This window comes from Apus apus, chromosome 20, assembly GCF_020740795.1.
Source record: "Apus apus isolate bApuApu2 chromosome 20, bApuApu2.pri.cur, whole genome shotgun sequence".
NCBI lineage: Eukaryota > Metazoa > Chordata > Aves > Apodiformes > Apodidae > Apus > Apus apus.
The window spans coordinates 354,533-375,618 of record NC_067301.1 but is presented as its reverse complement, the minus strand read 5'-3'; the positions used below and the strand labels follow the sequence as shown (position 1 = coordinate 375,618).

At 46.3% G+C, this 21,086-nt stretch overlaps 1 protein-coding gene across 7 annotated transcripts in view; it reads left to right on the top strand.

Annotated features, from left to right (window-relative positions):
- CAMTA1 (calmodulin binding transcription activator 1) overlaps positions 1–21,086 on the top strand; it is a 256,449-nt gene that overhangs the window by 53,978 nt on the left and 181,385 nt on the right. For all 7 annotated transcript variants that reach the window (XM_051637665.1, XM_051637659.1, XM_051637661.1 and 4 more), the window contains one exon: positions 11,033–11,100. In XM_051637665.1, the coding sequence (XP_051493625.1) occupies positions 11,033–11,100 (68 nt within the window). The remainder of the gene's footprint in view (positions 1–11,032; positions 11,101–21,086) is intronic.

Genomic DNA, 21,086 nt, shown 5'->3' with positions numbered 1-21,086 from the left:
GGAGAAAAACCAGATGGCAATGGCAGGTCCTTCTCAGGGGTTAGACCTGCTGTGATGCCCCAGACTTACGTCTCTGGGTTCATAGTCATGGCCAGGTACCTACCTACAGCAGAAATGTTTCCACTTTCATGCCCCATGCAGAAGGAAGGATGGTTTGATGGCAGCTGTGATTGTAACAAGTTGCACAGGAGCTGAGTCCTTCCCTTAATTGACATCTGTGAGCTGCTTCCAGAGAATTGATCTGTCATTCCCATTTCTGCAAAGAATCCACTGATTTACTGGGGCAGATCTGAGGAAAACAAAAACAAAGCTAAAAAAACCCCAAACCAACAACAAAACCCACCACCAAAACCAACCCACCCAGTGGCACTGTGCTGCTGGGTTCCAGTACCCATTTTTCATGGTGTTATTTTTTCTTTTTAAACCTCAAGTAACAGTTAAAAGGATGAGGAAGAGCTTCACAAACCATGAGCACTTAGAGAACCCAGCATGTAGATTTAGCATACAAATAGCTAGCAACTTAGCCTGGGAACAAAACTATTTCTGGGGTGTTTTGGTTTTTCTTTTTGCTGTTGCAACTGCTTCCCAGCAGCAAGGGCCAGGGACCCCTCTGGACCCCTGCAGCCCTCCTGGCTCTGATTCTCAGTCTGAAGCTGCTCCATCCTGCCTGGTGGAAGGAAGACTTATTTCTTAATTGGTTGTGTAATGGGATTCTCTATAATGTTTTCAGTAATAATACCAACAATTTCTAAAGGTCTTTTTCATCTTGTTGACACCCCAGGTTTTGTTTGAGGTTTATTTGGATTAATTGGGCAGAGGTTTGGGGAAGAGAACAAATACCTGCTGGTATTTGATTTTGCTTGCACAGCTGTGTGATGAAGAGAAATGGCAGCAGAAGACCTTAAACTCCATTATATTGTCTCTGGGAAGATTTATGAGGGATAGTTGTGTCCTAGAAATAAAATTTTGGAGCCTCATCACCACAGTTAGCTGGAGGGGTTTTGGGTCAAAGCATTGGGGTGACCCAAAGAGGCTTTGAGGAACGAATAGGCATCGTGTTTTCATCTGATGGCTTGTGCACAGGGAGCTCTTGGCTTCTCCTAATAGCTCTGTAGCCTATGAGTAATGAGTACTTAGTTTATATTAATATTTGAACAATAATTTTTCTGGCCACCTCTGCTTGTTTACTCCACTATTTTAACATCAGTCCTCCTTCCACTTAGATTTTTCTCTTAAGGCAGCAATGCCAGGTTACAGGCTCTTGCAGCAGGCTGGCATCTGGGGATGCGCGAGAAGGACAGTGAAAGCAATGAGTCTCCCCTAGGCCCCTGTTCTTTTGGGATCTTGAATACCTGAATAAACACTTGGGAATTACATCATGCTGCATGGCTTCTTTTTGTAAACTTTCCTGGGCTTCCCCATGTTCTGGTGTGGGGCTGTGAATGCTGTGATGCTCAAGGCTTACTCAGTGAGGTTTCCTGTGTGTGCGAGTACAAAACAGTCACAATTATTATAGGAATTATGATAATGAGTGGCATTGCTGATTTTTTTTTTAAGATTGAATGCTTTTTGCACGATGACACGGGCACTTCTGCCATATTTATAGAGCACCTTGAGCTGGGAGAGTCTTCAACATAAACAATGCAAAAGGAATAAAACCATTAAATATCACATGAGGTAAAAAGCTCCTTTATTTAGCTGGACCTTCAGGAGGGGAGAGTTCCTTGTGCTTGGAGGGACAGGAGGGGGATGTGTGATGCATGAGAGCAGCAGCAGCCAGGACACCATTTTATGCTCGTTAAGATCCTGGGGCTGAGTTCATGGCAGGACGGTGCTGTGTTAGCTGAGGAAGAGCCTTGTGCCAGTTCCTGCCAATTCCAGGCTTCCCTGCTTGGTGGCTCTCTGTCTGACCAGCCTCATCCTTCGAACACGGCTTTTATCATGATTTAATATGTATCTTAAAAGAAGAATTTTAATTCCCTGTTTGAAATAAGAAAACGCCATAAATCAGAGGCAGAATCTTTTAACATTTACAGTTTTAAATGAATTCCTGTTGAGAGTCTCTTAAGCCAGATTTATATCTGATTCTGCATTGAACTGTGTCGTTATGCAGGACTGAAAAACTCTTACAAAATTAGGCATAATGCAAAAACATGCTGAAAAGACAGTTCTGCAGGAATGGGGAACATTATTATGTTAGAGAATATTGGAATGAGGAATATGCAGAAAGGGACAATTACCGTGGATATTTTCCTTTTAATGAACCTTCCACAGTTCTTCAGTGGAAGGGTTTGCTGCCGTCACCTTGCAGGAAAAGGCAAATTGACAAAGCACTGATATTTTCACCTCATTTGGCATTTCAGTGGCCTTTTCTCTCCCAAATAGGTGGTTTTGCTCGATTTTTTTAAATTATTTTTTATTTTTTTTATTTTTTTTTAGGTAAAGGGTCCCTTTTATTTTCCATTCAGCAGGGCTCAGACCTGTGCTGCCCACCAAGGTCTGTTCACAGAAGGTGATCTGGTCTGTCCCACCACTGTGCTCCAAAGTACAGCTGGGGCTCCCTGGCCTGGGGGGTAGAGCTGCAGAGAATGAAATGCTTCTCTTTCGGTCTGTGGGAACAGGGGACAGGGGAGCATCTCCCCATGGCACAAGCTGCTCTACAGCATGAGGATGCTTGTCAGTGTCTTCAAACCACTTGAGTGTTTGAATTATGTAAAATGATGGAGGTTTTTACTATTACTCTGTAATTAATGCACCATAGATACACGTATCTTACTGAACTGTCTCTTCTTATCCCACTGCTTATTTGACTCGGGCTATGGCAGAGAAGCCCCATGTGCAGTACTAAAGCTAATGGTGCCAGCAAGGTGACAGTTCACGTGTTTCTTTAAATCACAGGGTTTAGTCCAAGGTCATATAAAAGAAAGAATAATAATAAAATAATAATGTAATGATCTCTGGGTATTTTCCAGTAACTAAAGATTGGGCATTATTTAATATTGCTCAGTTTTACTGCCTATCCCTCAGTTTGGGACTTAAATGGAAGATAAAATCTATCCTAATCCCATTAGACACCGGCTGATTCAAGGTCTGACTTTGCTAATTCTTGCAACTAACGGTACTTGTGAGCCGAGCGGTTCAGGACAGCCATTGCTAAGTGTGTTTGTGCAGAATTGTGGTCTTGCTATTATAAAGATCCATTGCAAATTTCAGTTACTGTTTTCCATGTGTATCTGGCAGGTGAAATTGCTGAGCAGGTTTCGTTTAACTCCATTAACCACTTATTTGCTTGCTCAGTTTTTTTCTTCTCCTTTGCATGTGTTTTAGAGAAAACAATTTCTTGTCTTAACCCAGTTTCATCCTACCAGGTTTAGCATTGAAAATAAAGCATTAAAATTGTCCACCTGCTACCTTACAGAAGTCTCCAAGTGACAGGGAGTAGCCACTGTGAGCCATGGTCACGCTGACCTGGGGGAAGCACCTTGTGTGTAGCTGAGCTGAGCCTCATACATCTGTGCAGCTCCATTGGTGCTTTCCTCCTGGTCATAAACAACCTCCAGCAACTTTTCAAATTAAAATTGAAGTTATAGCAGAGTGGGCTGAAGTCTTGTGTGTGCTGGAAAAAGATCTATGAATGTGGTCTAAATAGGGCTGTGTAAAATATTAACTATTAATTATCAGCAGAAAGTGTCTAAATTTGCTGGGATGCAGCAAAGCTGCTGTTAAACAGCAATGCTATGGGGGTCTTTGGATGGCTCAAATTCTCCATTTCATGAAATGTCCCTGAGGTGTCCAGGCACAGCTGTAAGACCTGTGTTGGCTGGGGCTGGGTGATGGTGGCCACACATTAACCATTTGTTTTCTTTTCCCTTGTGCGCTTCTGCCTCTCCATACCTTTTCTTTGGGAATCCATCCAAGCCTGTTTGAAGCTGTTTTTCCTGTCATCAGTTTTGCTCTTTTACTCCTTTTAACTCCAGAGTTAACCCAACCCACTGGAGTGGTGCTCTGGTGGGGCTGCCCCTTTGGGCAGCACCCTGGGTCGTGCTGCCCCAGCCCTGCTGCCAGACACCTTCACAGGCGGATGCCTCCATCAGCTGTTGGAGCTCAGGACTCCTAAATGTCATCCTATAATGTCTAATTAAGGTTGCAGTTTGAAGACATGTACTTTAATTGAAAACTGTAAGGGTAATCTATTAAGGTTTTTTTTTTCTGTTAAATTAATAGTGTGGACCTTTAGTAGATGGTTATTGCTAGGCTGTCATTAATGAAAACATCCCCCCATCCAGGAAGGAGCTGTTGCCTCCCACCCTGTGTGCTTTGTGCTCTGGGCTGGTCCGTGGTCCCTAGGCAGCTGTTGTGCCTCTTTGGCGAGACTCAGACTCCACAGGGGTATGTTCTGCTGGGTGAGGAGCTGGCAGCAAAGTGGGAAACACTCTGCAACCCCAAAATCGTGGTTTTTTTCACCCTTTGGGGTAACAGACCAAGTGATCTGGGTTAAGCTATCGATGGTATTTTAATGGGTTGAAGTAAGTGCCTCTGCTGTGTGCAAGCACAGACTGTGCTAACGGGGCTGAGCTCTGCCCCTCCAACCCGTGTCCTCCTGGGTGAGTGTCACTGCCCTGTGTTCACTGGTCTCAGGTTTTGGTAACAAATCTTTTGTTCCCCCCTTTATGCTTCCTCTCTCCCTCTCCTATTGCTTTGCCGCTTCCCAGGGGGACAAGCAGCAGCAATGGAGACGGGGAAAGCTGGAATGTTTATCGCTTTCTCCTACACGGAGGCTCTAAAACGGCTTTTGCAAAATAAATCTCCTTTAAGACCCTTCCAGAGCAGGGTCTGGTTTACTGCTCCAGGAGTAAAGAAAAAGCCGTTTCTTCCCTAGGCTGGCACCCCAGCAGTGACAGCTCAGGAAGGCGCCACGTCCTGGAGACTTGAGGTTTGTGTGTCTGCCAGAAAATGGGCTTTAAGCCCAGCACAGGGCGAGGCAGAGCATCCTTGCGTGGGTGCTGATGGCGAAGGGCACCCCCAGGGCGAGCGCATCGCTCCGGGCAGAGGGTGCTGGGAGGGAGGAGCCTCAGGGATGCCTGAGCCGCGTTTCCCAGCAGCGCCCTTGTCTTTGTGGAGGAGGAATTTGTGTCGCCTCTGAGGAGATGCAGTTTGAGTCCCGACGAGGCAGGGACCTCGTTACAAAGTGGATCTTCCCCCTGCTACGAGGGTGCTGAGGAATCGGGGACCGATGCCGGTTTCCCGGCAGGGGACAGGCGTAGTGGAGGTTTTTCCACAGCAGCCCCCCGGTCCCACCTCCCCCTCCCAGGACTGGGAGCCCCTCGGCACAACCAGGACTAGAAATGATTCAATTAGCCAGCTGCAGATATTGGTAATAAAACCCGGCTTCCATCTAATTAGATTGAACGTTAGTTGGTGTACCCTTACTCAATTAGAAAAATACATTTTAAATGGAGTTTTAATTTATTTTTGTCTTTAATTCCATTGCAGTGGAAGCAGCAGTGTAGTAACTGGAGAGCTTGTTTTCAGGTACCTCGCACCAGACACCGGAGGAGGTGACGTAGCCCTGCTGCTCCCCCTGGGTTTTTGGGGACAATTAGAACGAGTCCTGCCAAAGTGCCGGTGCTGACAGCCTGCTCTGGCTGCTCTTGGCAAAATGCAGGACAGGAACCCTCTGTCCCTGCAGCTTCAGCTTGTGTCACCGGTGCTGGCTGTCACAAAACCAGTGACCTTGGGGTTTATTCCCCCTCTTAGCCTCAGAGCATGCAGACCAACGTGTTTGCTTGAGGAAAGTGCTACTGCAAAGGGAAAGAAAACGTTCTGGTTTAAAAGTTTGCTGTTGTTGACAGGGTTTTGTCAACTCGAGGTCAGCCTGGCTGGAGTTCCTCTGCTGATGACTCCAAAGCTTTGTTTGCTTTTCTCTTGCTGCTTCTGTTTCTCCCCAGCTCACCCAGCGACTCCCTCCCGACCCTGTGTTGCTATTTAAGGCTCAACAACTGGACAAGTGAAATGTTACTGCAATTTTTGTGCCAGTGATGCTAAAGAAGGTAGTGAGGACTTGCTCTGTGTGGCTTTCAGATCAGTCTGTAGTTGTAATATTCAGCATATTAATGGCTTTGAGAGTAAGGATGGCTAGAAAATGAAAATGGCTTGATCCCAGCTGAGAAGATGCTACATAATCAACATGAATTTGTATTTTCATTTCAGAGTGGAAGGACGATAAGAGAGCTATGGGCTGGAATTTGTCTTTATAGCAGCGAGGACACAGATTTCCTAAGAGAATAGATATGCTTGCTTAAGAGATCGCAACTTTATTAGCTCTGTGGTATAAATCCAGAGATGTGTACAAGCTCTCCTGCTTTCTCTTAAAACATGAATATATTTCAGCCTTGTTAATTTGCGAGTGTATAATTCATACAAAGTAATAACTTGGAATTCAAACTTTTTTTAAAAAAATAATAATTTATTACTGCGAGATAAAATAGGTAGCCCAAGCTGCCTGCTATGGGGAATCCTGTTTTGGCTCCAGATTCCTTTTCTGAGAGGCCAGCGGGAGTTGCTGATGCCAGGACGCAGAGATGGGGTCGGGTTGAGGGGCTGCCCCTCTGCCGGGGGGGTTAGCTGTGCATTTCGGGGCTTTTTGACTCTTTCCCTCCAACAATGTCCGTTCCACTGCGTGCCCTTCAGCTCGGAGCAGAGCCCGCCGCTCTCCCGTGCCTGTGGTAGCTGGGGGGCTCGCCCCGTGGCCCGGGCGGGGGTCCCCGCAGCCCTACGGGGACACTCGCCGGGGCCGCGCCGGCCCCGCGGGGCGCCCGGGGCAGCTCCGGCCGCTGCGGCTCCGTTTGTGCCGCCGTTAAATATTGAAGCTTTGAGGAGCCACGGTCACGTAGCAGGGAGCGGGGGCTCCGGGACAGCCCCGGGAGGGAGCGGGGGGCTCCGCGGCTGGGGGCTCTTTGGTGCCTTCCAGCTGATTATCTGCGCAAACGGGGGAATGCAGAATAGAAGTCAGTGTTCGTTCATAGGAAAGGCTTTCAGCCTGAGCAACAAAAGTATGAATTAAAGGACTGAATTATGGCACCAAGTTTAGGATAAAACATAACTCGTGTGATTTTACTATTAAATGATCTAATTGCTTTACAGGGTCCTTCCATTAGCTGATCAAATTAAGCTGTTTTCCCCTCACTGGTGACTTACAAGCTGTGAAAGCAGAGCTCAGCCCTGCAGGCTCTCACTTAGGTGGGACATGCTGTGAAATCAGCAGGCACGGCCAGAGCAGAACAGGTCTGTGCAGCTTCCCGTGATCCACCCTTGGTCAGTTGCTGCTGTAACGTGAACAAAGTTGGGCTTGGATCTGGGGCTGGGTGGGACATCCCAGCCAAGGGCTGCTGGGCTTCGTGTGGTGCCCTCACCCAGAGGGGCTCTTGGGTGGCTTTGCCTTGCCCAAGGGTGCTTTGGGGTCCACCCTGTGCCACTTATCCTGACCAGTGCCTCCGGGGCACTCGCCAGCAGTGATGAGGTGGGCGTTCATGGCACATATCCTTTTATTTCCTTTCCTCATGTTATAATTAAACAGCGAAGTGGAGGATGGAGAGCTGGGGTTTCAAAGCCTGGCTCTGTCTGCTCTGACCTTGCTGGTGCCACACTGCCTTTTGTTTGTAATCTCAGGGAAGAAGCAGCCCAGAAAGGGTATGATAGGAGACAAAAGCAAACAATAGCCTCGCTCCAAAGATACGATGAATGGGATGTAATTGAATTTTTTGGTGAAGACATTGATTTGACCCTGTAAGACATACAGAGTGAATCATTAGGGGAATTAACGCACATTAAAATGCAGGGCTTTTTTATCAGAGGGCTTTTATTGTGCCTATACTTTTGTTTTTAATTATTTAATGACTTTGTGTCTTCTAGTGATAAATCTATTTCTTCTTCCTTTTTTCAAAAGGGAAAACAGTGTTGGTGTGACAAAGGGTACATGGCCTGAGCAGCTGATGAGCACCCGCAGCCCCACATGTGCCCCAGAGCACAGATAGGCACATGATTTAAAAAGCAACTCTTGTAAACTGTTGATAAAACACCAGTGTTAGACCTGGAAGAAAGTGGTCAGACCTTCAGATGTGTTTTTCTGATTTCTGTATAGCAAAGACCCTGTAGGAATTATTTTATCGTGACAAGGTTGTGGGACATGGTGTTTAGGAGGAGAGTGTCTGAACTTGGACTGCTCAGTTGGGTTCTGACTCCTGGGTTTTCAGAGTGCTGACTGCTCCTGGGATGTGCCTCTTTCTGGAAAGTCACCTTCTTGCCTGGCTCCATGTGTTTTGACTGTGAGCGTCACTGAGTCATCTGCTTCTCACAGTCCTGCTCCAGCTGGAGGTGGCAGACGAGGTCATTCTCCCAGAGCCTTGGTGCTTACATGCTGACAGAAGCTGGCACATGGGTGTCAGAACATGAAGAGGGATTTTTACTTGCCCCTCCCCTGCCCTGCAGGGGTTGGTGGCTGTGGGGACAGTCTGCCCTGGTGGCAGAAGCTCTCCTGACCCCAAACCTTGCTCGGATGCTGGTGGTGGCTGCGTGGACCAGCCTGAAGAGCTGAGGGTGGTGCCTGGTGATGCTGGGATGTCCTGGGGAGGCCATGGTGGGTGACAGGCAGGAATGGCAGATGATGCAGGAAGGTTTTTTTGGGTTGGTCTTTTTTTGGGGGGGGGCAGGTTGCTCCATTTGCATGCCAGTCCTTGTAATTCTGAGGACTTGGGGCACGGGAGGCAGCGTGGAGGATTTGCTGTCTCTGTACATGTTAATTTATAGCACTACTGTGAGCTTGATTTTCCTTGTTATCCAAGGTATTTCCTCTGGAGGAGGGAAATCAGGCTCTAATATATCATTTAGCAGAAAGCCTGGGGGAGCTCCTATCCTAGTTGATGTGGATCCTTCTTTTATCCTGTTAGAAGAATTGAATTACGTGTTTTGAGTTGCCTAAAGATCCAGCTTGGAGTCTGGTGGGAGCCGTGTCTTTCTGTACCACTGCTGCCGGGGCAGGAGCTGCCTGAACAGCCCAGGAACACACGTGTGTGTCCGTGGGTCACCAGTGACATCAACCTGCAGCTTGTCCTTTGATCTGCCCAAACTGAGTGGACCCAGGCTGGCCATGTGGAAACCCATGTTCTGCCTCCAAACAGGAACATCTGGTTGCTATGGCTCCTCCTCCACTGGTGCCAGTTTGGGATGGAGATGTGAAGCAGGGAGGGTATGGACTGGCTGGGAGGAGTAATGAGAACAAGCCTTGGGGGAGACTGACCTTTGTTTGCCTGAAGCCCTTGGGTTTCCTGCACTATAGCAGGGGGTTTATTCAGCCACACAACTTAGAAATGGCTTTATTCTCCTTATGGCAAGTTGATTTTCAGTAGGAATAAGCAAAATCCTATACTAATAGGAAACACCCAGTCAGATCCAGCTGTGGGTCCTGTAGGTGTGAGGTCTGGCGTGTCTGCTGGGCAGCTCAGGAGTGCAGGTGCTGTGCCAGCGATGGGTGTCCTGCTGGAGGGCTGCACTGGGCTGTCGTGACACTGGATTCTACATGGCACTTGGCTAGAAATTAGGAATAAGCATTTTCGGAGCTTCATGTTGCTGCTCCCTGTCCTGGTTGATGCAGAAGCAGTGCTGCTCCCATCCTCTCTGCTATGGTGATTGTTAAAAAATGCAGAGTTGGGCTTGGGAAACGAGGGGTGCAGCAGTGGATTCTGGGAGAATTTATTTGCAGTGTAAACATGTTGGTTAGGAGTCATTAATATGACATTCACACAACTCTAATAAAGTACATAACACAGAGATCTGGCACCACTGCAATACCCGGAGGACATTAAGTATGAGTCTTAAAACCAAGAGTATTGGAAACAAGATATTTTTACGTCTCGTTTGGGAGTAATATAACTGCATTTTGTGGCTCTAGCAGATGCTTGGGCCAGCTGGTTGGAGAGCATTGTGGATTATTTTAGTGTTGGTACTATATAGCTACAACCCTTATATAGAACTATTTAAAAAAAAAAAAGAAAAAAAGAAAATAATCTCCTGGTCAAAAGACCCGTTTCTTGTGTGTGCAGTACCTTCGTGATGGCACATCCTGGAGATGCTTCTGCTGAAGCAGCTCTGGGGATTAAACCACACATGGATTTGTGGTCTGATTTGAAGCAGCTTCACTGAACTTTGTGTAGCTTTTGCTATTGTAGCTCTCTAAGAAGGGAGGCTCTGGTCCCAGCTGGGAGGCAATTTTTTAAGAAGGCCATCAGAAAACCTATATATTTCTGAGAATATCTTCATGGGCAAGGAAAAAAAGGATGTTTTTTAGCAGCCTGTGGGCTGCAGCCCAGGCGCCCTTGGCCATCTCTAGGTGTGGTGACAGCAGCTGTTGTGGTCAGGGATGGTGCCTGGTCCCCCATCCCAGGGTGCCCAGCCTGTCTGCGCGGGGGCTGCCAGGGACCCCGTGCTGCTCAGGCCTGTGTTCAAGCACTGCCATGAATGATCTCGCTGGCGCCGATAATTTCGTGTGAACAAATCGGTTCTGATCTGGAAGTAATCGCCCGTATCATTCCTGCAAGTGGGAGCGATGACTTATGTTGATGTCACCCGCTGGCTTTTTATGGCAACGATTAATAATTTAGTAATTCTCTCCGCAGTGATGCTGTTCTATTTATAAATATTTAATTTAGCTTCCCGTGTCCGTGCTGTCGCTGCCTTCCCCTCTGCCTCCTGACGTAACGCTGGGCTCTCGGTGATGCCACAGTCACCAAAATTGCCAGCATCTTGTGTGTGCTGGAAAATGTTAATGCCTTTCCTTCTCTGCATCTCCTCTCTGTTCAAGTCTGGTTTTGGTGTGAATGCAAAGGTTGAGCAGACGTTTGGTCCAAACCTGACTGAAGCTGCAGAGCTAACACCGGGCCGGCAGCTCCTTGTCTCTATTATGAAACTTCTCTGTTGTAAAACTTTCCCCCAACACAGCCATGCAAATAACTTTTTTCTTTCTGCGTTTGTCTTTCAGGAAATTGCAGCTTATTTAATAACGTTTGAAAAGCATGAAGAATGGCTAACAACTTCCCCTAAAACCAGGTAACGTTGCTCATACTTCAGCCTGTGAAAAGGCACATTGACTCGTTCGTGCTGATGACTTGACTGGCTGATCAATGCCCTGGCCCCAGAGTGAAAGCTCCCAGTCATGCTTGATGGCTTGTGACACCAAACTCTCATTAATTGACTTAATGAGCATTTTATTGAATGAAATCAGATTGATTAAAAATGGAACAGCTGCAGTCTTGACAGGTGAAAGTTTTAACCCAATCGTTCAGGATTTAATTGTGTCCCTTATATGAACAGGTCTGAAAGCCTTTGGGCGAGGCCGTGGGCTGTTGATCCTGGCAGAGCTCCCTGCAGCCTCCAGCCTCAAGTCACTCCAGAAGCACCAAGCCTTCCCCTCAGCACGGCCTGTTTGATGTGCAGGGATTGCTTGCATTTTGCTGTTTTCCTTGCTGGGGTTAAACATCTGATGGTGAGGAGATCCCAAAAAGCTGAATTAACAGACATATTTGCAGTTTATTATTCAGTAAATGTCGTATCTTCTTCGCACTGCCATAAATGTTTAACTCCTCTGCTCCCCTGGGAACCGCCATGGGAAGGTTTGCCTGTGGATGTTTTCCTGCCATTGCTGCTGTGTTCAGGCTTGCAAAGCTTCCCTATGTCTTACTAACACAAACTACTTTCACTTTCTAATGTTGTAGGCTTTTTTCTTTTTTCCCAATCCACCTCTTTCTAATGCAAAGGGCAGGTTTATTGGAGGAAGCCTGCTAGGACCATGGTGAGAGGAAAGCATTCTGTTGTATCTCGGAGCTAGAAGCATCCTGAGCTGCGTGGTGCTGTTTGGCATCGCCTGCCTTTGTAATTAGCAGGGGCAAAAATTATAGTGAGGTGCAAGGACTGACATTGACCCTGATGAAGAGCACAGATTAATTCCCTGGGAGTTTCAGAGCTCCCACTGAGGAGAGGCTGGAGGGAGGGGGCAGGCATTGCAGCAGAGGACCTGCTGCCCACCAAGTGTGGGGAAACCGAGGCAATGTCATTTTAGGATGATTTTTTTCCAGTTGCTTTGGTAGTTTTAGTGGCATCTTTACGTAATGCATTTGCTTGTATTAAAATGTGTCTGTACCTGGAAAGGGAGAGGTTTGAAACTTAATGGCTTCCTTCAGTGGGTCTGAGACCCAGAGCTGCTGTGGTATCTGAAGGGCCCTTAGAATGGACCTTGACCACTGATGGCAGCAGAGTGTCTCCTTGGTGAGTGTGGAAATGTTTGTTTCGCTCCCTTGGCTGCATGGCAGCAGGTAACACGAGAATAGTGGAGAGGGCTTTTTCTGACCTTATAATCCAAGTTTCAGAATAAATGCAAAATAATTTCTTGCTGAACCTTTGCCAGATAAGCCTATTAAGTGGTCAGAAAACATTAACTGGCCTGGGTATACATGGCATCGTTAAAGATAGGAGATTATAAATGTTAGTGTAGCAGTGTCTTATTATTTTAAGAGTTGGGCTTGCTAAAGGCAATGCATGAAAATAATTTTCTGATCAATATTAAAGTACCTTCCTTCTGTGTGTTTACACTTGAAAGAAATAATGTCCCAGGAGAAGGAAAGTTGTGATGGCTGTTCAAGGACCTTCTTAAATTGTTGAGTTAGTTTTCTTTCTTTTTTTTTTTAATATAAAAATTAATTAGAAGAGTTAAATGCTGAGCTCATACGATCTGGGCTCTCGGTATTACAGAATTAATGACATTGATCCGGCGCTGAACTGGAACACTCCCCGTTCTTTCTTTGCTGCTGTGGGTGCTGCTAATTTCAACTCAGAAAATGAATAAAAATGAATTGCACCGCTGACACTTATGGAATTTCTTAATAACATGATGTATAGTGTGATTTGAGGAACGGCTGCCAGACGGGTGGCGGCTGTCAGAGCCCATGGTGGATGTTGGTGATCGGGTTTCCTTGCGATAGTTGTGGTGGCATTAGAGCCACTATGGGAAAGCTGTAGAAGTCTCTAAAACTGCTTTTTTTAAAACTAAACTTCTTGTTGAATGACTCTGGTGGATAAAATATGCTGATATGAATATACTGGAATACTATTACAACAGTCTTTTGAGTGCTTCAGTTTATCAACATAAATTAACAAGTACACCTCGCAAGGCTCTGACCTTGATGTTTCCTTCAAATGGTGTTTGGTTACTTGATAATGTGCCAGATAATCCACGACAGGGGTTCCAGTCAGCAGGGCGAGCTGGGGAAGCATTCTGCTAATGCAGCAGGGCTGATGTCTCTGACATTTCCAAGTTTAAATGCAAATCATGATGACAAAAAAAATTACTTGACATTTGTGTATCAAGTAGAACTTAATTGTTATTTACATTGGAATGTCAATGACAAAACTGACTTAGTCCAGAATCGTTCTGCTAGATGGAGATATTTTGCTTATCTGTTTCTAAGTGCCCTCTCTAATTATAATTTTTAGAGTATTTTGAAAATACGCTAGAGTGATCCAGTGTAGCTTCACCTGTGTCTCACAAGTGAGGCTCAGGCAGATGAGAAGACTTGGCTGGGCCCAGGAGCTGCAAGGTCAGTTTTCCAGCTGGGAATGCCAGTCAGATGTGTTTATGCCCAACACCCAAACCCAGTGAGGCCTCATGTCCTGAAAAAACACCTTAATGCTGGACTGGGTGTTCAGCTCTTGGTTATTGAGTATGAGCTGGGTTTCTTTTCGGGGATCATGATGATGTTGAGGGGCTGTAGTTATCCAATCCCATGGGAGAGCAGCTCCCTGTCCCTCCTGGCATTGCTTGGATGTTCCTGCTGCATGCACAGCAAAGCTGGAGCGTTCTGGATGGGTGGCAGGTACCAAACTCTTGTTTCCTTCCTCACAAAGCCCAGAAGATAAATGTTTCTCAGGAAATGTTTTGGGAAGCTGGCGCCGTGATAAGCCCTCACTGGTACTAATGCACAAAGCGGCAGGGGAAATTCCCAGACATGGGTTTTTCAGCCCAGAAAGAGCCCAAATGCCATTTTTAAGCAGCAAGACTTGGCAGTGATTAATTTTTCTGCAACTAAAAGAAGTTGGGTGGCAGCCTGCTCCTACAAATCAACAGTGATTTACATACACTGTCAGGATCCATTTGGGGTAATTCAGTTTTGCTTCTGCTACCTACTGGGTTATTTTTAGCATTTTAATTCCCTTCTCCTGGCTTCAGGAAAACAAATGTTGCTTGTGGTGGCACAGGAAGGGGCAATAGGCTGGGCAGGATTTCCTATGGATAAATCCCAACCTAATAAATCCCAGACGTGTGGGGGCCCAGTTCCTAACAGCAGCAGCAGGGAAAGGCTGGGCTCTGCTGCCAGCGAGTGGGGCGGGTGATGCTCCCCCCTCCTGACCCCAGCTCAGGTCCCAGGAAAGTGCCAGGGCAGCAAAAAGCAGAAACCACCGGTCACCCGGAGTTCTTCTGTCACAGACAACGTGTCTTGGAGAGGACTGTTTTGTTTTTCACCTCAACTTGTGCTGGTTGCTAAAACGGAGGATGCAGATTATATAGGCTGGGTAGAAATTGCCTTTCCTGGTTGCAAACGCACTCGCAACCATTGTTTTCCTCTTTTTTAGCCATTTTTTTGCTGGCCCTAGCGTTTTGAAATTTCCTGAGAAATTGTGGTGTTAAGTGTGGGCTCGTGTTCTGGCTTGAGCCGAGACTGGAGTGGGGGATGCTGCTCTGCAGTGAGATTTTGGGGGAGCGTGGTGGGGCAGGCTGATACAATTATTGTTTCTACAAAACTGCCGGGGGGGGGGAGTAAATGTGAGGAGAAACGTGCCCGTTCCCCTGGAGAGCATCGCTGTGTGTGGGGGCCCCGCTCTCTGCCTGCCCCTGCTGCTGGGGGGTGGGGGGGTCGGCACCGCCTGGTGCCTCGGGATGGGGGGCAAGGGCAGGGCCTCCCTGTTCCCCCTCCTGCAGCCCCGGAGCACACCCTGCTCCTTACCTGTCTGGTGTTCCTGGCTCAACAAACATACCTTGGATATCTTTATCAAGGGCTTCTTACAGATAAGTTAGGATCTTGCAGTGTATTAATTTTGTATTAAATAATTAATAGTAAAATTAATTGAATTATTCAATTTTCAGGTAAAAATAGGGTAATAAATATTCATAACTTATTTTATTAAGGGAATTTCCATTTCCTATGTCATTAAAGTGAGATTAACTAAGGTTGGGTTTAAATGAAGATTGAAAACAATTGTGCTTTGGAATTAATTTACTGTGTGAGGTCATTCCCGTGCACAGCAGCTCCCCAGTGTGCTTCATGTGGGAGCCATCCAGCTGTCCTGGGAGGGTGCAGCTGGTGGGATGTCCTGGCACTTGTGAAATGACCTGGAGGCTCTGTCTTGAGGAGAAGCTCATGTGAGCTGGAGGTCATGAAAAGGTGACTGCCTGGAGCTAGTGATCGATGGCAAAAGTTCTGTCCATCTCCCCTTTTGCTTGTTGCAAATAGAAATACTCTTGAAACCTTGCTTAGAGCTTCAAGGCACGTTTTAAAGGTTGTTGCTCTCTCATGTAGCTCATACCCTCCACAGCACCCAGGACCATCGTCCTCACCCAGGTGGAATGCTGGGATGTGGGGCTTTCTGCTTGTATGCTGGGAACTGTTGACATATTTGGGGTCGTGTATGACCTGTTTTTTTCGCCATCCAAGGCAATGTGTGTGCAGTCAGCTCTTTTCTGCCTTGTCATGCTGCTTGACATAATCCCTGCTAAATGTAGCACATCTCTCCTTACACTTCAAAGCTTTCACTCTCAACACTTTATTCTCGCTGCTCCCAGGATTTCCTACTCTTTTTTTTTTTTTCTCTCCCAGAAGAGGATAAACAGAGATGGTTTTAAGAGGCATTGATTCGTACAGATTTTCTAGCTGCTCTCGTCCAGGGCTGTTGAGACACCAATAATTAATTCCTTGAACAGCTCACCCCTTTCGTTTTAATGTGACCTCATGGAAGAATTGCTGGGAGCTGTCAGGATGCCCTGGCCCAGATCAGTTGACAGTCTTCAAGTATTTCATGGAAACCCTTTCCATGGCTGATCCTGCCTGAGCAGATGGTGGAAGCTGGTGCTCCTGGAGAGCTGGCTTCCCTTCATATTTAACTGGTAGTTAAGGAGAGCCTCGTTGCTGTGGCAGACAGCACTGGCCAGTTTGGACAACCAAGGCGAGATGTCCATGTATCCATTATGGATGGGGTTCACCTTGCATGGATGCTGAAAGTTGGCTCTTCCAGTTGCTGATCTCTCTGCAACCAGCAGGGTCCAACTTTGTCATACATCAGCTGGGTGTGGTTTCAAAGATGCTTGCTCCATCACTGGTCCATGCAGATAGACAACATCTCCTGTCTCTGCTGCCCAGCTTTGTGGGGTTGGTGGTGCTGGGTGTGAAGGCTCCTGCTCTTCCTCAGGCAGCATCAAGGCACAGTCCTGCAGTGTTGACCCTTGGAGGGGTAAAGAACCCTAGAAAACATGGAATTGTCAGAAAAGGCAAATACTTAATAATAAAGTGATTATGTTCTTCAGCAAACTGCTGTTTGCTTTCAGTGAGGCTTGGTGAGCTTTTCATATTGATACAGCCCAGGAAAACACACAATGTTTGCTTTTGGACACAGCTGGCATTCAGTGTTGGGGCAAGCTCTGACTGTTTCTAGATCAAATGTTTTGGGGTGGGAGGTTGCTTCGGGTGTCAGAGGCTGCTTGGCATGAATGAGACCCCCCCATATCAGCCATGGAATCTGGGTTGGATGGGCTGCAAGCTGAAGGAGAGGAGCTGCCTTTGTCCTGGTCAGAGCACGAAAAAGGTAAAAGGGAGAGATTTTTGGGCTGGGAGTCCTGGTAGCTGGAACCAGACCCCCCTAGCGCATCCACTGTTTTCATGCACTTTGTTTCTAGTCGAAGGGTATTGAGGTTAGAGGTTTTAATTGCTGTTGCGGGACCACTTTGGACATGCCCTTTCCTACATAACGCTGCAGAAGGGGTGGGAAAATGGTATTTGTTCATGCTGCTTTAAACAGCAGCAAAATTGAAGTCTTTGTCATGTTTTAAAGGCTTTGCAACTTAATTTATATTCCAGTATGGTAATGAATAAGCATCTTTTGTCCAGGAGGTGAGATATGCAAAAATAACCTTTAAGTTGCTCATAATTAACCTTTAATGATATTCCCTCATTTTTTCCAATACATTATCTGCATCAAAAACAACATACAGAAAGAGTCCCTGAGACTGCTTGTTGCATCTTAGTCACCTGCAGATATCAGCTGATTAAAAACAAACTATTTGTTTAGGTTATTTATTGACAAAGTTTTTCGCTGCAGGAAATCTGGCAGTGGAGTGGGAGCGCTGGGCTGGGGCCAGGTGCTGGGGCTCTCCTCATGCTCCATCCATGGTCAGCAGAGATGGGGACACCCAGGATCCGTTGGGGGGGGGGTGTTGTGTCCAGAGGGTGTGTATGCTTCGCTCTCCAGATGGGGATGGTGTGATATTTATGGCAAATATAGTGTGTATACCAACTGACTTTCTCAGTCCAGACATGGAGGAGTTGGTGGTTGAGCAATAAATACAAAGGCTGAGAGCACAGGGGTAAGATTTTCCTTTTCTTCCTAGTCTTCTTCCTGAGAAATACAGATTTACAAAAATCTGGCGAAGGCTCTCCTGTAGTTACACTTGCTTTGCATTCTTGCTATGCGTGCTGTAGCAATACTTGAATATAATTAAATTTTAAATTCTGTGTAGAATCTGGTGGGTAGGCAGATGTACCGGTATGTTAAACTTTATGTCACTTAAAAATGGTTTTCAAGTACATCAGAGGGAGACCATCCAGCTGTAAAATTATCTGTTTTATGACACTGCATCGCAGCTTTGGTCTTTGTTTTAATTAAAAATGTACCTTAAGTCTCTCACTCTCCAGTAATTTCTATCATGCCTTTTTGTTTCCTTTAATTTACTGACAGAATGTAAAACAACGTGGTTCTTCTGCCAGTTTTGGTATGGTTTACAGGGGGAAGAAAAGTTTATCAGGATAAAGCTTTCTCTGTTTTCTGTAGCTGGTTAAGTTCGGAGTGGGATGGAGATGTCCAGCACCAAAAAGCCGGAGTCTGATAAATCATTAATGGTGCCATTTCTGGAATTAAATAACAGGCCTGGTCCTGCAGCATCCCATGTGCTGATTCTCCAAGTTTTGCAATGTGATGTGTTTGACTGTAGGATTGTTTTCTATTGATTCAGAGGGAAATAACACAGCAGTAAAAGCCCATCACGACCTTCCCAGTGGAATGTGAGAACTGGAAGTTTTCCTGCCAGAAATCCTGCTGTCTACTCAGGGCTCGTTTCACTCCTGGCCCAGCTGGGGTTGAAACGAGCATTGCCTTGTGTTGCTGCTCCTCCTTCTCTTTCCAGCTGGTGCTGCTGTTCCCACCTTGCTGGCCCCCCATTTATTTTTAGTTCTTAGAAATGAAGTTTTGCTTAAAAATTACTCCACTTACCTAGAAACTCTTTTTTTCCCTCTCCTCTCCAGTGCGCTGTCCTCCCAGGACGTGCTGTCTGCCTGCTCCTCCCATGCCTGGCACTTTTACAAAACAAAAAGTAAAATCTATCAACTCTGGCAAAGTTGTTGTGCCTTTTTGCTGTAGAGCCAAAATGTGCTGGTGTGTCCTGTCTGAATGGGGTTTTTCCAGCCCAATTAAGGATGCTACCTGTACCGCGAAGGTACTGAACAATGTGCTTGTATTTGGGAAGCAATGAAGTGATGGTGATTTCTTGAGAGCTGATCAGACAGCGGCAGTGGCAGCTCTCAGGAGGGCTGGGTGGCAGCTGGGTGCTAGTGTGCAGGGATGGGTGTGCTGTGTCCATGGCCTCTTGTGATCAGAAATGCAGAACTGGTGGATGTGTTGGATCAAATATTCCTCCCCTGATGGAGCCAGGGAGTGCTAGACCATTGCATCTGACCCTTAGAGTGCTGCAGGCTGTTCCCTTCTCCCTCCATTGAGGACCCCCCATCCAGGCAACCCAAAAGCAGGAGGAGGTGTTTAGGGGAGAGGTGCCAGTGGATCCCCCAGGGATCGGCCAGCTCTGTCAGCTCCTCTCCCAACAGGCAGCACACCCCTCCCTGTGCTCCATCGGCACATGCGCGACTCCTGCTACTGCTGCCAGGGAGGGTGAATTGTAGTATTATTTCTGTATTTATTTTATAAACGTCAATTATTAACTAAGTTAAGCAAGTCTGTTCCCTCTTGCTGTTTAATTTACACAATTTTAATGAGACTAATAACATCTGTATTTGTTCTGTCCTTTGGCTGGCTGGAAGATGGTCAGCGGGTCTGGCAGCTCTGCTTGTCTTCCAAGAATGTTCAAAACCAGAAGATCTTACAACAGTGGCATTGAGCCAATCAGTTTTGTTTGTGCTTCATCTCACCAGTGGGGGACCTGGGGGAGTGATGCACATGGCCGAAAAAGTGTCCTGATTTTAGCCTATTTATAAGGGATGTGATGGGTGTGTTTTAAACACCATTGTACAGTGCAAGCAATGAGCAAAAGCATTGCTGTGAATCACAGAGATGGAGATGGGCAGAAGTGGAGTAAAGCCTTAAGGACAGTGTCTGATCTGAGCCTTCTTGTCACCATCCTCATGGAAATGCTTCTGCTGAAGAGGGGAACCCTGCTCACTCTGCCCCTGGGGCCCCAGCAGGTCCCTAACATAGTTCCTTGCAGTCTGTGTGGTTTGGTTGGGGTGTGAGGAGCATCCCTGCGCCCTCAGGAAGGTGACCATTTCTTTCCCATCCATTGAGCCTCTGGTGCAGCAAATGGGTCATGCAGGGGAGATCTTCCTGCTGCATAAGCAATTAGATGAAATGAAGTACTCAAAGGACAAATTATGCAGGACTCTTGCTCTGTAACAAATGACTTGATTGACTTTGGTATTTGTGGGATGTTTCCTGTTTTACTTCTCTCTTTCTCTGGCTAAAGGGCTCCCACATTTCCTCTTTGCTGCTGCGGTGAGCAAATGGACTGATTTATATGGTTACAGTTGATAATTAAGAGAATCTTTGTATTTTGTCTGAGGAGAGACACAACTTCTTTTAATTAGCATGTCTAGGAGCATCAGTTGGATTGTTTTTCTGGAATGTCACCAGGTCTCTCTGCAGCCCCCTGGGGCTTGTCCAAGCAGCCTTCCCTAAGGCACACCGGGAAGGCACGGGGGGCTCAGGATCTACACCCTTTGCCACAGGGAATGCTGGTGCTTTGGCACCCTGGCTGAGCTGCCCAGCTCAGGAGCCCAAGCCTGCTGCTCCTGGAACAGGCTCCCCTGTGCCCCGAGGGGTAAAAGAGTCATTCATGCCAACTTAGATGGTCTCAAATTAAGGTATGACAGCAAAAGGGTTTTGTGTTCTCAGAAGTTAGTTCAGGCTAAATTAATCTAAAAATTGTGTAATTTCATCTCAACTAAAAATGCTGTAATGTAATTAAATTCAAAAGTAGGATGAGCTGAGAGGGTATAAGAAACGATAAGCATCGGGATAAGACAATAATTGAGTTTGTATGTAAACACATTCCTATAGGAATTTGGGGGTTTTTTTAAGCTGCTTTATTATAAATTTTAAGTTGAGAGAGATGATCAGCTTTGGCATATTTTGGAGAAGTGGTTGGCTACCTTTATATATTTGTTTCTGTTCTTTGTTGGCAGGATTTTTATATTTGGGTTTAATTCTCTTATCGTCTAGCAGTTTATGAATAAAGTTTGAAGGCTTAAAATTGGAAAACATGCTTCAGTGTGAAGCTGGTTTTGTGGATTCATGTAAACTTTTGATCTAATTTTTCTAATAATTGGAGCTTTAATATATAAAATCATTAGATTAGTATAATTGAAATACTCAAATGTAATAACTTGGAAGTGTGTTACATGAAACACTGGAGCAAATAAGTCCTTTTTTCTGTGCAGAAGCTGATTGCTCAGCTTTGCCAGTTGCCTGTGCAGAGAAGGAGTCAGGGCCGG